Source organism: Zosterops lateralis (genome assembly GCF_965231275.1).
Source record: "Zosterops lateralis genome assembly, chromosome: 3".
NCBI lineage: Eukaryota > Metazoa > Chordata > Aves > Passeriformes > Zosteropidae > Zosterops > Zosterops lateralis.
This window is the reverse complement of record NC_139764.1, coordinates 56,694,086-56,709,276: the sequence shown is the minus strand read 5'-3', so window position 1 is coordinate 56,709,276 and position 15,191 is coordinate 56,694,086. Positions and strand designations below refer to the sequence as shown.

Here is a 15,191-nt window from a genome sequence, read left to right as displayed (position 1 = left end):
TTCCTCTCAAACCCAGTGCATCCCACACCTAATCAAAAAGCAAGCAGTAAGATATCACACACTTTTCCATTTTAATTACTGGCTACGGGGCTCTTGGATTCCCTGTACTACAGCAGCCATGTTCATTTCAGACTGTTAATGGCTGGAATAATTTAGGGAACAAATACAAGAGCATTCTCTGTGAACTCAAAAAACAAAATCTTTTTATATTAGTATATTATTACATCTGAGGCTTTATATCCTAATATAAGGGTCAAAAATAACTTGCCAGGTATTGAGTCATACCCAAAACACCAATAGAAGATGTATTCAAGGACTGTGTCTCAATCCTAGACAAATACTTGCCATTATTCTTCCCTCATAAGCAGGCAGACATGACCTTTTACAATCATACTGATTAATTCTCTCATCTAGTCTGTTGCATTTCTGAAGTAGATAAAGGCAATATTGATGCAGGAGGATGATGAGAACTTAGCTACAGTACAGAATAACCAAAGCTCAGCAACGGAATAAAGCTTCTCAACACACAAAAAAAGAAGTTATAAGAACGTGACTATCTTCAAGGGCTCTGAAAACAGCAAGAGATTAAAACCAAATCTGATTTTACATCCAGGAAAAAATGCTTTTCAATCCAAACCAAATTTCTTCACAATCAAGCCCCAGAAAGTTAGCAATTCTCAAATTGAGAACTGAAAATTTCTCAAGGGCTCCAGTACTCATTTTCTTTGGACTGGTTTTGGAAGATGACAAAAAGGTAACATACAATAGAATGGCACAAACTTTTTGATCAATCTGGGGTGTTCTTCAGTGTGTTGTTGGTTTTTATAGAGACTTTACAAGTTAAAATCTGTTTGTGAATGGAACAAGAATTTAAGTACTTCACACAAAGAATTATCACTCAGATTAAGGTTTTGCTTTCCCAGTTCCATGTTATGAAATAGAGGAAATCAGCATCTTCAAGTCAGTTCACCCACAGGCCAGAAGCAAAAGAGAAACAAGATGAGCAGCTCACAGAACAGAAGCAAAGCAGCCACTGAAGCCAGACCTTCCCTCTGCCCTGTCACAGGCCCCTGGACAGGGAAGGTTGAGGAATCCTTCAAAACAGTCTGCACAAAAGAAACATGAAATCCAATGTTCAATCATGTTCCAAACCACAACTTCAGGGGCACATAGAAGTGAAAATCTAGTGCAGTTTCAGGGTACTATTACTTTCATGGATGTTACAGAGACTTCTATTTTTTTTTAATGTGTGGGAGGAGCAAGGTGGGATTTATTCATTTTGAGTAACAGCAGCCTGAATGTAGCCTAAGCAGCTGTTCTCAGAGAGATGAAAAGTACTTTCACAGTAAAAGCAAGAAATAATTCTCCACAAGTAAGACTCCTGGCATTAAACCAGTACCTTCAAGTTGCATGTGCTCTACTTTCCAGTAAGATACAAGCTGACCTCTCTGCTGCAATCCATAATGGAAACAACCTGTTGGCAATCACATTGCCCATCCTAACCACGTGAGTCACATGGACCGGCTTCCTCCAGCTTGCTCAGCACTCACCTCCACCAGTGGTGATGGCTGATGTAATCACCTCTTTGCCAGGGCCAGACGAAGTTATCTTGTTTGAAGGGCTTAAGTTATCCTGCTTCAATGCAGTTGAGCTAGTTTAGGGAGCTGTTATATCACTACCTTCAAAAAGTAACAGCCACGACCATGGGGTGGGGTGTGATGCATCCTCTGATCCAGGGGGCTCAGTACAGATGCTCCTCACAGATTAAACCATTCAAACAGCCATTTCTGAAGCAGTTCAAGGTCAGGCCTCAAACACGATGTCTGCCCTGAATAAAACTGTCAAAGAGGTTTTTTTGCTGAAACCACAACATGACACTTGTTTTCCTGATAAACCAACTGTGAACTATCCCACAATTAGAGGGATGAAACATACACCCACATCAATCCCCCTCAGGGCAGGCTCTCCTATCTCCTGCCAGTGTTGCTGGCCCAAGCACCTGACACAAGCTGGGCCCAGGGACTGTCCTCTCTCAAAATTAACTCAGCAAAAACAACAGGTGCGTGTGCCTGTGTGTGGAGGGGGGACTGAGCCTGGCCAGTTCCCTGTCTGGCTCACGGTGGTTTCTGGCCATGCACCAGCAGCAGGAGGCTCAGAAGGAGGCAGGGACAGCTCAGACCACTGTCAAAAGCTGTTGTGCAAGCAAGGTCCAAATGACTTATTGGGAATAACCTTGCCTGCAGGTCAGCCTTTCTAGCTACCTAGGATTGTTTGTGGGACACTGAAGCAATCACACGAAAAAGAAAATTAATCTACTTTTCAGCAAGCTGCAACATCAAGCAAGAGCTCTTTTTTTTTTTTTTTTTTAAACAAAGCAAAGAAGTTTAGTTTGTGATGAGAAGCTGAGGCACTAAGTCAAGCAAGGTGCAGAAGGCTAACACCCATCACAGCATGCACATCCCAACACCAGAGCCTCTTTGAGGTCTGAGCACTAGGGAACCCCTCAAATCAGCAGAGCACCAGAGAGACTACTGCCACCAATCTCCAACTACAGTTCAAGCTTTTTGGTTCTCAAACTGTTACCCGAGAGATGACTGCTGGGAAGAACAGTGCACCCTGCTCCAAACAGCTGTAACACACAGTCGCAAAGAATCGTGTGTTTCCACTCTGGGGAATGCACTGAAATAGCTCATTTTGCTGAGGGGCTGTTACACAGATGACCTGGCAGAGAGACAAGGCAACCTACAACCACAGAGCTGGAAAGCAGATCCACATGTGATGATTATGCACCCGCATGATTTTGTGCCCAGATGCTTCTCAGCTATCAGACCACTGCAGAGATTAAATGAGCACCCAAAGCTCTTTACCAGCAGTTTCAACCAGCACAATCCCTGGCAGACAAGATGAGGAACAATTTCCAGCACGGTCACTGTAAATTTGAAGCTTGTGCATCACTTGCCACTGAAATGGCTGTTCTTTACCATACACGAATATAGTAAAGAAATGTCTATGACAAAGCAAGCTCTCCTTGCAGAAAATGAGAGCTTGAACAGCACAAAGTACAGCCATCACTGTGCCTCAAGAGCTTTTTAATGCATCCCTACCCATGCTTAATTCTGCTCTAGCTCACCCATCCCCTTTTCCAACTACCACACACGCTGTGTATCTTCAGGCAAGTTTTCTTGTGCGTGCATCACGCACAAGAGCCTTACAGCTACACCACAAGCTCTTCTGCTTTTTCCATCCAGAAGACATTTGGTCCTTCATGCTGCACTCTAAACCAAACCTACTACACCACTTCACAGAATGCTTAAGAAAAAGGCTAGCAATCTGAAGTTTAAGTACACAAGAGCTGTAGGAGGTGGCTGAAAAACCACATTCAGACATTACGATGCCAGCTTCCCAGGCACGTGACACAATCATTCACATCAGTGTAAGTCCAGTAAGATCTTATTTATGACATCTCCCACTTAAATATGTCAAAGCACTTCACAGAGCTGAATGAGTGCACCCAAAGGTCACCTCTCTGTACCCAGCATGTGCTTCTTCACCGAGGCCAAGCAGAACACTGGGGGTTTCAAGGGTTTCAGGCAGCGCAGATGAGCACAGCTGCGGTTTCACAACAAAGGCTGAAAAGAGTGTTCTGAATGAACACAAGTGTAGGTACAGTCAGCTGTAGGAGTTGTGTTATTAAAAACTACGCATTTAACATAGAATTGACTTGCAACCCCAAAATTTGACGTCTGTGTAATAGCAATCCTGTGTTTGAGATTCCCTTACATGCCCAAGTCTAAAAATCATTGAAGTTATGTACCAGCTCCTATCCTTGCAAGGGGCAAAAACATCACTGGTCATTAAATCACCTCTCATCCAGTACAGATTTTCAGGCAAAACAGCCCGCAGAGGAGGCAGTTTGTATTTGTTGCTCTGCCATCACACTCAAAATATATTCTGCATTTTTTTAGAAAGAAAGGAAGGTTACACAGCAACTTTTGCAGTGTTATGTGGAAGCTGAACCCAAACTGTCAGGATTTCTTTTGAAATAGATGGACTTAAATAACATGTCACAAAATTAATTCTAATTCCATAATTCTTCCTGCATCGTAACATGAAAGATATAAGGGGAAGAAGAAAAACTGGGAGAGACCAAACTGGCCAGTAACTTTCTATATCCATCCCTGTACTCTTTCCCAGGTACTCATAGTGCAGCAATCCTGGAGAAACCTCTACACAGAAGATAAAAAAAGAACTCCAACTGCCAGTCACATGACAGCCACAGTCAGCTGCCGGAGCACACAAGAACAAAGGAGAAAGCATAACAAAATCAGTCACTGAAACCGTGCCATTAGACAAAGTTTCAGAGAATGAAAGCTTTTCTTCTTTCAGGAGACCATCCAAGCATATCAGCAGTAAGGCTGCACAAAACAAACAATGCAAACCTCCGACTCAAGTTTAAGTAGCCTCACGCCACAGCTCTTGCGCAAAACAGTTTTGACACCTTTCCTCCTCCCGGCAAAACAGCTCTCCTACTCTTAAAGCAGAGCCAGCGCCTCTTTTAATCCCGAGCAACTTCCTTCTTTGCCCACCTTTTGACATTCACACACCAGACAAAACGGCTGCTGCAGTTTCACCAGCCCTATTACAGCACACAAAACCCAGGACACTGTTTTCTTAACAGCTGTAAAACAAATAAAAACCTTGTTTTAAGCCAGTACAAAAATAGGTCGGTCAGGGAGTTGTTCTGCACACTGACATTGTAACTTTTGGCTGAGAAATCCACCAGTGCTGTGTTTGCAATGCCTGCATCATTCCTCACTTGGTACAGCTTTCTGGCAACTGTACCCAAGAAGAAACTTTTCCACTGAACTCCATGGGGACTTCCCACCTATCAGACCACAAATTCCTGTCTTTCCTTTTACCCATTATAAATTACTGAACGTAAGTCCTTCAAAGCAGTTTTTTCCCCCCACCATGGCACAAGAGCAAACACATGTTTTAGAAGCAGTCCATCTTAAAAGGAAACCTGATAATCGTGCTATCTACGTGCAAATTATTTTCGCTTGCCAGTAACAAAATGAAACCAGCTTAAGTAATTTGCATCTGAAATAAGACTGCGTATCTGTCTACAGCACTCTCAAATATTCCTCTAGTCACAGACACACAACAAAGCCAAGACAGACATTGACAGGACTTAACACTACCCTCAGAGTAGGAACTGCTTGACAATCATATGATTTAGGGAAAGGGTTCTTAAAAAAAAAAAAAAAAAAAAAAGAAAAAAAAATCCCACACCATCAACAAAAATCACTCATCAGAGTAGCTAAATTCCCTCCAGAAGCTACATGATAGTTTCTCGATTCTGCAGTTAGGGTGGTCATCTGATAAAACCACAAAACCAGTTTTTGCCACCCTCATGGGTTATTGTTGCAAGCCAACTCACTTTCTCCCCCCTTTTTCATCATTTAACAACAGCATAACCCAGATTGTACCGGGGGACAGCCCATTCCCCCCATCGACCTGCCCTTAGTGCCACATTCACTCTGCTACATTGGTGCCTTTGCGGTGACACTGACTGAAATAACGTGTTCTTGTACATACCCTGCACATTCCAGCTAAATAATTACGAAATTAAGACCGACAAGATATTGCTGCTAGACTAAATTCACAGTTGAAAATTGGACTAGAAAAATGTCGAGACACGAATAATGGTGACATCTCCAGGCAATAACTTCCCCAAAGCTTTTTTAACTCACCTGAGTGTAACTGAATGACAGGTGGTGATATCCTTAGCCAGACGCCAACTCTGAAGCGACATCCCTCCCAACCCAACAGCACTTTGTGTTTTTCAGACTAGACCGACCACAGCAGTCTCGCACAGACCGAGTCTGCCCGTTCCCCCCGCAGGTTTCCCGTGTGTGCGGAGCTGCACCAGGGAGGCCCCGGGGGGGGCCCGGCCCCTCAGCCCCCCTCAGGGCTCCCGGCCCGGCCCCTCAGCCGCCCCTCAGGGCTCCCAGCCCCGAGGCCACGGGCCAGCCTCGGCCTCCCGCCCGGGGACACGCCGCCGCTTTCCCGGAGATCCCCGCCTGGCCCTTCCCGGGACGGCCGGCACCAGCCGGGGCAGGAGCAGCACGGGCACCCAGAGACACCCCCGCCCTCCCCGTACCCGCCGGCACGGCCCTTCTCCGGCCACCCCATCGCGCCCCGGCGGCCACCCACCTGCACAGGGCCTGGTAGGAGTCGGGGAGCGGCGCCGCGGCGGCCCCGGAGGGCGGGAGCAGCGCCAGGAGCGCGGCGAGGAGCAGCGCGGCCATGGGCGCCATGGGCCGGCCCAGTGCCCCGGCACGTCAGGGGCGCCGCCGCCGCGTCATGTGACCGCCGCGCGCCCGCCCCGCCCGGTCAGGTGACCCCGCCATGGGCGGCACGGCCGGCACGTGACGGGCCCCTCTGCACGTCCCCCCGCGGGCCCTGAGGGGACACCGACACCAACACACCGCCACACCGCCACACCGGGACATCGCCACACCGCCACACGCCAGCCCTGTCCCCGGGGCCGCTGCCCCCCGGCCCGTGGGGCGCGCTGCCGGTGGGTCGGAGCGTCCCGGAGCGTGTCCTGCCGAGGGCAAGAAAGGTTAAGGGACCGGAGCGACTCCTGACAGGGACAGGCTGAGGGAGCTGGGCCTGGAGAAAAGATCTCGTCAGTGTCTATAAGTGTCCTAGGAGTGTCGAGAGGATGTTTCCAGGCTCTCCGTGATGGAGCCAAGTAATAGGACAAGAGGCAAAGGGCAGAAAGTGATGGACAGGAAATTCCAGCTGAACATGAGGAAGAAGTTCTCTACTGTGGGGTGACCACGCACTGGAACAGATTGTCCAGAGAGGGTGTGGAGACTCCCTCACTGGAGATACTCAAGAACCATCTGGACACAACCCTGTGCCCTGTGCTCTGGGATGGCCCTGCTGGAGCAGGGAGGTCAGACCAGATGACCCACTGTGGTCCTTCCTGACCTGACCCGTTCTGTGATCCTGTGGCTTGGTGCTTGAGCCAACAAGAGGCTGATTGGAAAACATTCACTGGGGTTTTAAATAAGTTATTGGAAATATGCAGTGAGATCTTGTGAGAGATGAGGAAACTAAACCCATTAGGGATGAAGACTGAGCAGGCAGTGACAGTGATGTGGTTGGTTGTCTGGCTGCAAGAATTATTACTGCAGCTGTGTGTGGTTTAGAAATTACCCCCATTTCAAACAGAGGCCAGGAGGGGAGGCTTGCACAAGGCAGGAGCCTTGTCAGGAGGAAGTGGAACACACACTGTCCTACCTCCACTGCTTCCTGGCCTACAGGGAAAAGCAAGCCAGCCTGGAGCTTGCATAATTATTTCCAGAATTTAGCAACTTTTAACTGCAACGTAAAGATTCAAAAGAGGTCATTAATTAGCAGTACATTTTTATGAAAGTTCAGTTAAGAAGGAAAGCACCTTTGAGAGTGGTAAGACGCAAAAGTGTGGAAGGGAGAAAGAAAACTAAAAATTACACTCATTAAACAGACAGCTGTCTTGTGTGAAGAAATCCTGTTCTCTAATATAAATGCTTTCCAAAAGCCATTTGCACAAAAAAAAAAAAAAAAAAAAAAAAAAAAAAAAAAAAAAAAAAACTGATAAAGGCCTACAACTGAAATAGTGGGGGTTTTTTGCTCCATTCCCTAGTATCCATGAGAATGAGACAGCACTGAAGACCGGCCTCTCTGGCAGTTCAGCCTGATTCCAGGCTGCTGTGATCTCCTTTTCCTCTCTTTTCTCTCAGATACAACCCACCTTTATAGTAGCATTATGAGCATCACTGCTGCATGGTAGTTCTGCAGCAGGGCAGTCAGCTGGCTAAAGATGCTGCTCTGGCTGAAAGCTGGCAAACTATTCCAATTGTTTTGTGCAAGTTTGCAGCTGCACCTGTCACCTGACTTGCTTGGCTGACTGCATATCTGCACAAACACCACCAGCAGCTCCAGAAGGGGGAGAGGAACGTCAGAAAAAGGATTAATAAAAGGGACTGAGTAAATGCTATTGTCCTCTGCAGTTTCCTACTACAGTATAATGGATTTTTGTAAATTCTTTGTCTTTTGTTTTAACCTTCAGTGTGTTCCTGAAAGTTCCAAATCTGATTACCCAAGAATCCCTGTTGTCTGCTTTTAAGACTCCAGCCTGTATGGTTTAAAGAGAAGCTTGATGACACCAGCTCAAAGCCTCAAAAAGACAAAAGCAGTTGACAAAAAGAATACCAAATCTGTTATTTCTGTGGTTATGTTTCTCAGAGCAGACTTTGCTGCTCTGCTGGCAGGAGTGGCATCACTCACTTTACACAGAGCGGTGCAAATAGAAAAGACTCAGTGGAAATCCTGTCTCTGCTTGAATTAAAAATGTATCAGCCAGGAAATTCACTGCAGGCAGCAGAGCAGGCAGACATGCTGTAGCTGCTGATCTTAGTAGCTGCCCAGGTTTCTGCAAATAGGACTTTATCCCTGAAATTTTCTTCGCGTAGATTTAAATACCTGAGTGACTCCACTGAAGACAATGTGTCAGCTCACCTTGGTAACATTAAGAATATATATAAATATTGCAGTGTCAGGGCCTGGCAGAGCAGAAACAGTTAATTTCAGTTATCTGGTAAACGCTAACTCAAACTTCTTTACTTACAAAGGAATGAAGAAGTTTAGAGTGGGTTCTTCACTCTTTGTACTGTGATGAATGCTTAGGCCTCTGTATTTGCACTGTTTGCACAAGACTTCAGAGCAGTTTGTCTGCATGCAGAGAAAAGTATGTGAACAGCTACCTAGCAAAAAGGAAAGAAATTGAAATATCTGGGGGAAAAATCCCAGTTAGAAGGGAAAAGGAACAAACCAGAAATTCTCCTTTCATTTTCTGTGCTAATACATAAACATCAACCTAACAATGAACCAATGTTGCAACACAGCAAGGGTGCTGCAGAAATACTGAAATACACAATGTAAGTGCAAATATCTTCAAAATAAAATGAAGTAAAAGTTTGCAAATTCCAACCATGTGACTGTTTCCATTTACTACATATTTTCCTTAACCTTTATAATCTGGTGGATGCAGCAGTTCTCTCAAGATTCATGGATTTTCTGCCATGCTTAAAGCTAGCTACATGCAATAGAAATTGTCAGGAGCTGTGTGTCAGTCATTTTTGTATCCTAAACTATGTTTTGCAAATACCAGTAGGAATATGCCATTCTGACTATCATTTATAAATAATAACATATTTACCTCCTGTGCTTAATCATACTGGCATCTCAGCTAACCATGTACCATGGCAGGGTGTTAAAATATTCTGAAATTATGTAATTGTCTTTATCTTACCTTTTCCTTTCCCTCAGGAGAAGTTCAGCACGATGCCTGCTAGTTATGTGGAGTAAATCCCAGTACACCTGAAAGTCATGCTGTAATTTCCATGTTATGGATGGTTTTCAGTAGGCACAGTGTCATAAATAAGTGATGGATGCACAGGTCCTCCAGGATTCTTCTTTTCATCTTGCCAGGTGTCAAATGTCGCATCATTTCTTGTTCTTCTGACTCACAGTCTTGTTTCATGTGGCCACCATCAGCTGTGCAGGTCAGGCTGCTTGAGAGGCAGCTCACTTTTACTGTTACTCAGTTCCCTTTAACACTCACATCTGATCTCTATCTTTTTTTCAGTAATAGGAACAAAAAAACTTTCAGCATCCAGAGCTGTTTTTACATTTGATTGTGGGAAATTCCTTCTCCAGTGAGGTCTGGACAGTTTATTTCTATCTGTCTGTAAGCTACCTTTTGTTAAAGTAAATACTTTATACTTCATGGAAACTTCATAAGGCTCTTCCATGTGCAGTTTTTCAGAAAGCACAGATGTGCCACTCACTGGGTAGTTTCCTTTTCTTTCCTGTTCTCTTGCTTGCTATACTGTCCTTGAGTCTTCCTAATATTACTCCCATTGCCATTACTTCTGAATGCTCCTTACTCTTTTTGCTGCTTGTTCAGACTTTCACCATTTCTCTAATGCTTTCTACTTCTTTCTGTTCTATGGGTACTCTCATTAGCATTTTTAAAGGCAAGCTCTTGATAAGACCTACCTTCTGATTTGTTGTGATGAGTTATCCTGCTTTATAACAATTCCTGTTGAGGAAAACAGTCCCTGATGTCCTTGATTTGCAGACTTAGGTTTAGGCTTCCCAAAGACTTAGGTTTAGGCTTCCCAATGCAGTTAGGGAGATAATGAATGACATTTCCTGATCTAGATGGTGCTGTTCAATGATACTGTAAAAGAACATCAACTTTGTGTGAGTGCTTTGACTTTGTGTGAAATCTTTGTCGTGTTGGGAAGGTCCTTACATGCTGAACTCGGTGTTTGGACTGAAAAGGGCACTGTTTTGTGCTCTGGCTTAGAAGGTTAGTGTTGATAATACAGAGATGTTTGGGTTATTGCTGAAGCAGGGCTTACACAGCATCAAGGTCTTTTCTGCCTCTCAACCCCCCACCACCGAGAGGGTGGGGGTGCAGAAGGCTTTGGGGGGGACATCTGGGACAGTCAACCCCAACTGACCACAGGGATCCCCACACCATACAGCATCGTGCTCACCTGTAGGGCTGGGGGAAGATGGAGGTAGGGGAGATGTTTTTGTCTTCCCAAGTCATTGTCGCACATGATGAAGCCCTGCTTTCCTGGGGATGGCTGAGCACCTGCCTGCCTATGGGCAGCAGTGAATGAATGCCTTGTTCACTTTGCTTGTGGCTGGCTTACGCTTTCCCTGTTAAATTTTCTTTGTCTTTATCTCAGCCTACAAGTTTTCTCACTATTACCCTTTCAGTCTCTCCTGCATCCCCCTGGAGGGGAGTAAGCAAGCAGCTCATGGGGCTTGGTTGCCAGCTGGGTCTAAACCACAAGACTAACCTAGAGTAGCTGAAAACAGCTGTGGATCCTTGGCTGGAAGAAGATATGTAAAGACCACTTTTTTACCATGGCAAAACCCTGCACCTATCTCGTGCGGAAGTGAAAAAATGAATCATTTGGAAGTCTTACTGCTCCATCATGGTGTATTTTTTATTGTAAGACAATAGGCAACATTTCTTTTTCTAATTCAGTAGTTATTTCACCTAATTCAGTAGTATTATGTAAGGAAATACGTTGTCATCTATTCCTTCTTGATTGTTACGAGGTAGCTGATAAATTTCTGGTTTGCTGTATTTTTCCTGGTTCTTAGTAATGGGAAATTACAAAGAAAAAGAAATTCTTTCTCATGTAGCTGAAGGGCACTAAAATCAAAATGCTATTTTCAGCATCACACTTAAAAATTAACAAACTTTATACACAGCAGAGAAGTTACCAAATTGGTTTTGTTTAAAGCATCAAGGCTCAACCTACATTTGGTTTCTACCTAGTCCTCTCAGGGGAAAAGAACTGAGCAAGAAATTTCTTGCATAATGCACTATTTGTGGAGGACTAAAATATGTGGTATATACTTTATTCAGGTGATTCTTCTATCACCCTGCCTTGCTAGAATTTATTGGTATATTCTGATGATATATTTATATATTCTGTCCATGCATATATATTTGTTTTATAGACACATTCATAAATAGGTTTAGGCTAGTATTAAACTTCTTCTAGACATGTGTTTTATTTCCATTACATTTGTCTGTAAAACATTTTAAGGTATCTAAAGTAGAAGAAGGAAGCTTAAATATTAACTTACTTAGAGGAAAAATAACAGTCTGGGTTTTTAAATAATAGATACCACATTGCCCTGGATGTTTTATATTCACAAGTTACTGAAGGAGATAGGATAAAGAAAAATATCAGTGTATACATGAAGGCCCAGGTAAGCCATTACAGTATTGAATAAATGGTTTGATTAGTGATACACATTAGGTCATAAAAAACTGTTGCACCTGTGGATCACAAGACAAGAAGGAGATCTCCATACTGCACAGTTTTGAATCTGTAAATATTACCATCTGAATGAGTGCAGTAATCCAGATTTTCCTTGCCTTTTTTCAGTCAGAGCCAGAGTAAAATGAACAAAAAGTGTATAAATATGATAGTGAATGTGTTAAGAAATATGCATCAGATAGACGAGGAATGGCAGCTGTCTTGGAAGAGTTTTCTGGCATTTTTTCCTGTACTGACATGATGTTTAAAGATATGATAGACATTACAATGGGGTAGAAAATCACAGAGTTCACCCTTACTGAAGTGAAGAAACACCATAGTGGAAAAATTGCTAGTAATAAATACTATCAGACAGTAATAATTTATCAGACAGTTATGTCCTTAGTAGCTGAAATAAAATAATACTAGAAAATACTATATATGTTCTCATCCAAAATAGGATAGAATGTTAATCCAACACAAGAGAGAAAATAGTTTTCTCTGTATATTATTTGTCTTAACTTTTACCTTCTCAATGTTCTAATATGTGCTTGAGCTTCAGAGCCTGCTTTCTGAAACAGGTGTTGGAGCTTTCTCATGAGCTAAAATTCGTCTTTGAAGCTTTAAAAAAACTACTTGGAGGGATTTTCTGTGTCTTTTCTTTCTTGCCACTCCACACAAAGCAATAATGAGGAGACGGACACTGTTTGATGATGGGCAGTGATGCTGAAAGCTTGTTGAGTCCTTTTGGCAGTGTTCTGTTGTCCCAGTGCTACGGGAGGGACATGATGTCATGAGCATGGCCAAGAGAAGAATGTGAGGGCTGCATTGACTCTGAGTAGACAGGGTAGGAGGCATCAAATCTCTGCAGAATTTTACAAGCCTTATGCAAATGATGAAACTGAAGGAAAGCATGGGTGGAGTACATAGTCAGGAACTCAGGATGGATAGAAAGCTGAGAGATACATGTCATTTCCCTGTGTCTGCCCAAGGAGTTAAAATACTTGTGCTGTAGGCTTGAAGTCTTCTGCCACAGGGATTAAACAAGGCACAACCCACAGGGGAGGCACATGCCACGTGCTGAATGATGCTTTGGGAGATGACATCAAATCCAGACACAGAAAAGTCCAGAAAAAAGTTTCTCCACACTGAATGCTGCTAAGAAACAGAGGCCAGTATTGTGCTGAAATGCTATATATGCTAACAGATAAATGAACCAAAAGAGAGGTGATAATATAAAGAACATAGTTAGAGAGCAGAGCTATATTTACAGAGGACCTCAGCCAGGCCAAGGTTAGCAATAGAGATGTTGTTTACTGTTCAGACACTGGTCTGACAGGCTCAGCCTGTCCCCTGGCTCAGGGAAGGTCCATTCCAGGCCAAGCACAGGGAAAGAAAAAAAAAAAAATCAAATTTAGCCCAAACAAAGATTACTGGTTGTATACATTTATTTCCACAAAATTATTACATTTTGCTGTAGTATATAATTGAGTGTAGTCATTGAGCTTAGCATATGTGTTCATCTGAAATATTTAACTTGTAACAAAGAGAACTTTTTTCCTATAAATAATATTTTAAAAGTTATATCTGAAACACATATGTCACTATTTCAGTTAAGAAATAAATCCAGATAGACCAAAGACAACATAAAATATAAAACATCCTCCTCTAATGCATTTAAACAAATGGGGTTTTTGTTCTAAGATAGAACAGTGACACCAAGGTGTTCACTCCATCTTCTGCACATAGCTGTTAAGTTTTGCATCTCTTTGTAGACTATACATAAAAATACTGATTCTATAAATATTTTAATTTATTCTTTACCTCAAAAAACTTCTATCTTTTATCATGAAAATTGCTATTTATTTGCTATAATGTCCCATTTTCAAGACTCACATTTTTTATGAAGCAAATCCTAACAGGAGAAATAAATAGTTAAAAGTTACTCCTATTCCAGATGCTTTGTGTCCAGCTCTAAGAGAAAAAAAATTAGTTGCTTTGTATTGCATCTTGCTAAGTGGTGTTAGAATGATGAAATCCAAGTAAGAATTTCATTCTCTTATTCCTGAAGACATTCCTTCAGAATAACTATGAAATACTTCTGTGAAAGTGTTGAAGACATAAGAAACTGGTATGGTTTCCATGGAGGTCAGATGTTTTTGTTGAAGAGCCTTGAAAGTTACCAAGTGTAAACATTTCTAGACCAAAGTGTTTCTGAGCTGATAACTGTTGAAGGCTTGGAGAGGATGAGAAAGAAGCATGATACGTGTTTTGCCCTGTTCCTTCTCCTCTGTGGGCATCTGCTTGTGAACACTGCTGGAGACAGGATCTGGGGCCAGATGGATACAGCCACAGCCACTCCCTCCCCTTTCTTACCTTCATATTTCTGAAACAATTGAAGCAAGGACTCTAGAAATACTTAACTAAACCAGTCGCAGATCCAGTCTTGTGTATCGAATGAGGCAAGAGTGCAGTTTGGACTACAAAATAGGTTGCAATCACATAATTAAAAATGGAATGGTTATATGCAAGGAAGAAGTATTAGAATCATGCAGACTATCTTCTTCTCTAGTACCTCTTCTTTGAATTCAAAGTTTTTCAACTATAATAACTTTTGTTTGAATGTGGATCCTTATGCATCATCTTTAAGGCTTGTGTGAGTAAACTGGAAAAGAAAATAATTCCATGTGGACATCACACAAGTGCCTGGGCAACCAAATAGAAAGCAAACTGGCTTTCTGGTTGGATGGGTGGCTAGAAACTCTGTGTAGTGGATTTTAATTAATTATTTCTGCATGGAGTTGGGAAGAGAAGCAGCAGGTACACAAATGGCAGGCAGCATTGTATAGTGTGAGCTACATACAAGCTCACACTGACTTCCTGCTCTCCCTTGACCTGATACCATCTGAAAATATCAGTATGGCCAGTATCATCTCTGCAACGTCTGCTCATAAAACCCAGTGTGGATCATGCTGTCCCTGAGACTGGCATAGTGGGAGGACTTGAGGAGTCTTTCTGAGGTGCATATGGAGCTAGACAATCCATCTAGGGTTTTTGGAGGACTCTTCAAATGAACTGTCCCTCTTACCCTCACTCCACAAAGTGACGTGAGGCATTTTGCCAGGGAATGCAGTGGACCTGTGGATTGTTCTCATGCTAGGAAAGGGAGGTTTGTTGTTTGCAGCAACCAGTGCAACTGGGAAGCATTTCAGCTTCCCTTAGAGGATTTCCCAAGGTATGCTCCAGGCTAGAAGTAAACTGGGCAATATCTTGTTCCTC

At 43.1% G+C, this 15,191-nt stretch overlaps 1 protein-coding gene across 1 annotated transcript in view; it reads right to left on the bottom strand.

The window, feature by feature from the left end:
* IGF2R (insulin like growth factor 2 receptor) overlaps positions 1-6,320 on the bottom strand; it is a gene marked incomplete at its 5' end in the record, with an annotated part of 57,632 nt that extends 51,312 nt beyond the window's left edge. Inside the window, one exon of the mRNA XM_083856138.1 lies at positions 6,217-6,320. Within this exon, the coding sequence (XP_083712264.1) occupies positions 6,217-6,320 (104 nt within the window). The remainder of the gene's footprint in view (positions 1-6,216) is intronic.
* Between the last annotated feature and the right edge of the window lie 8,871 nt (positions 6,321-15,191).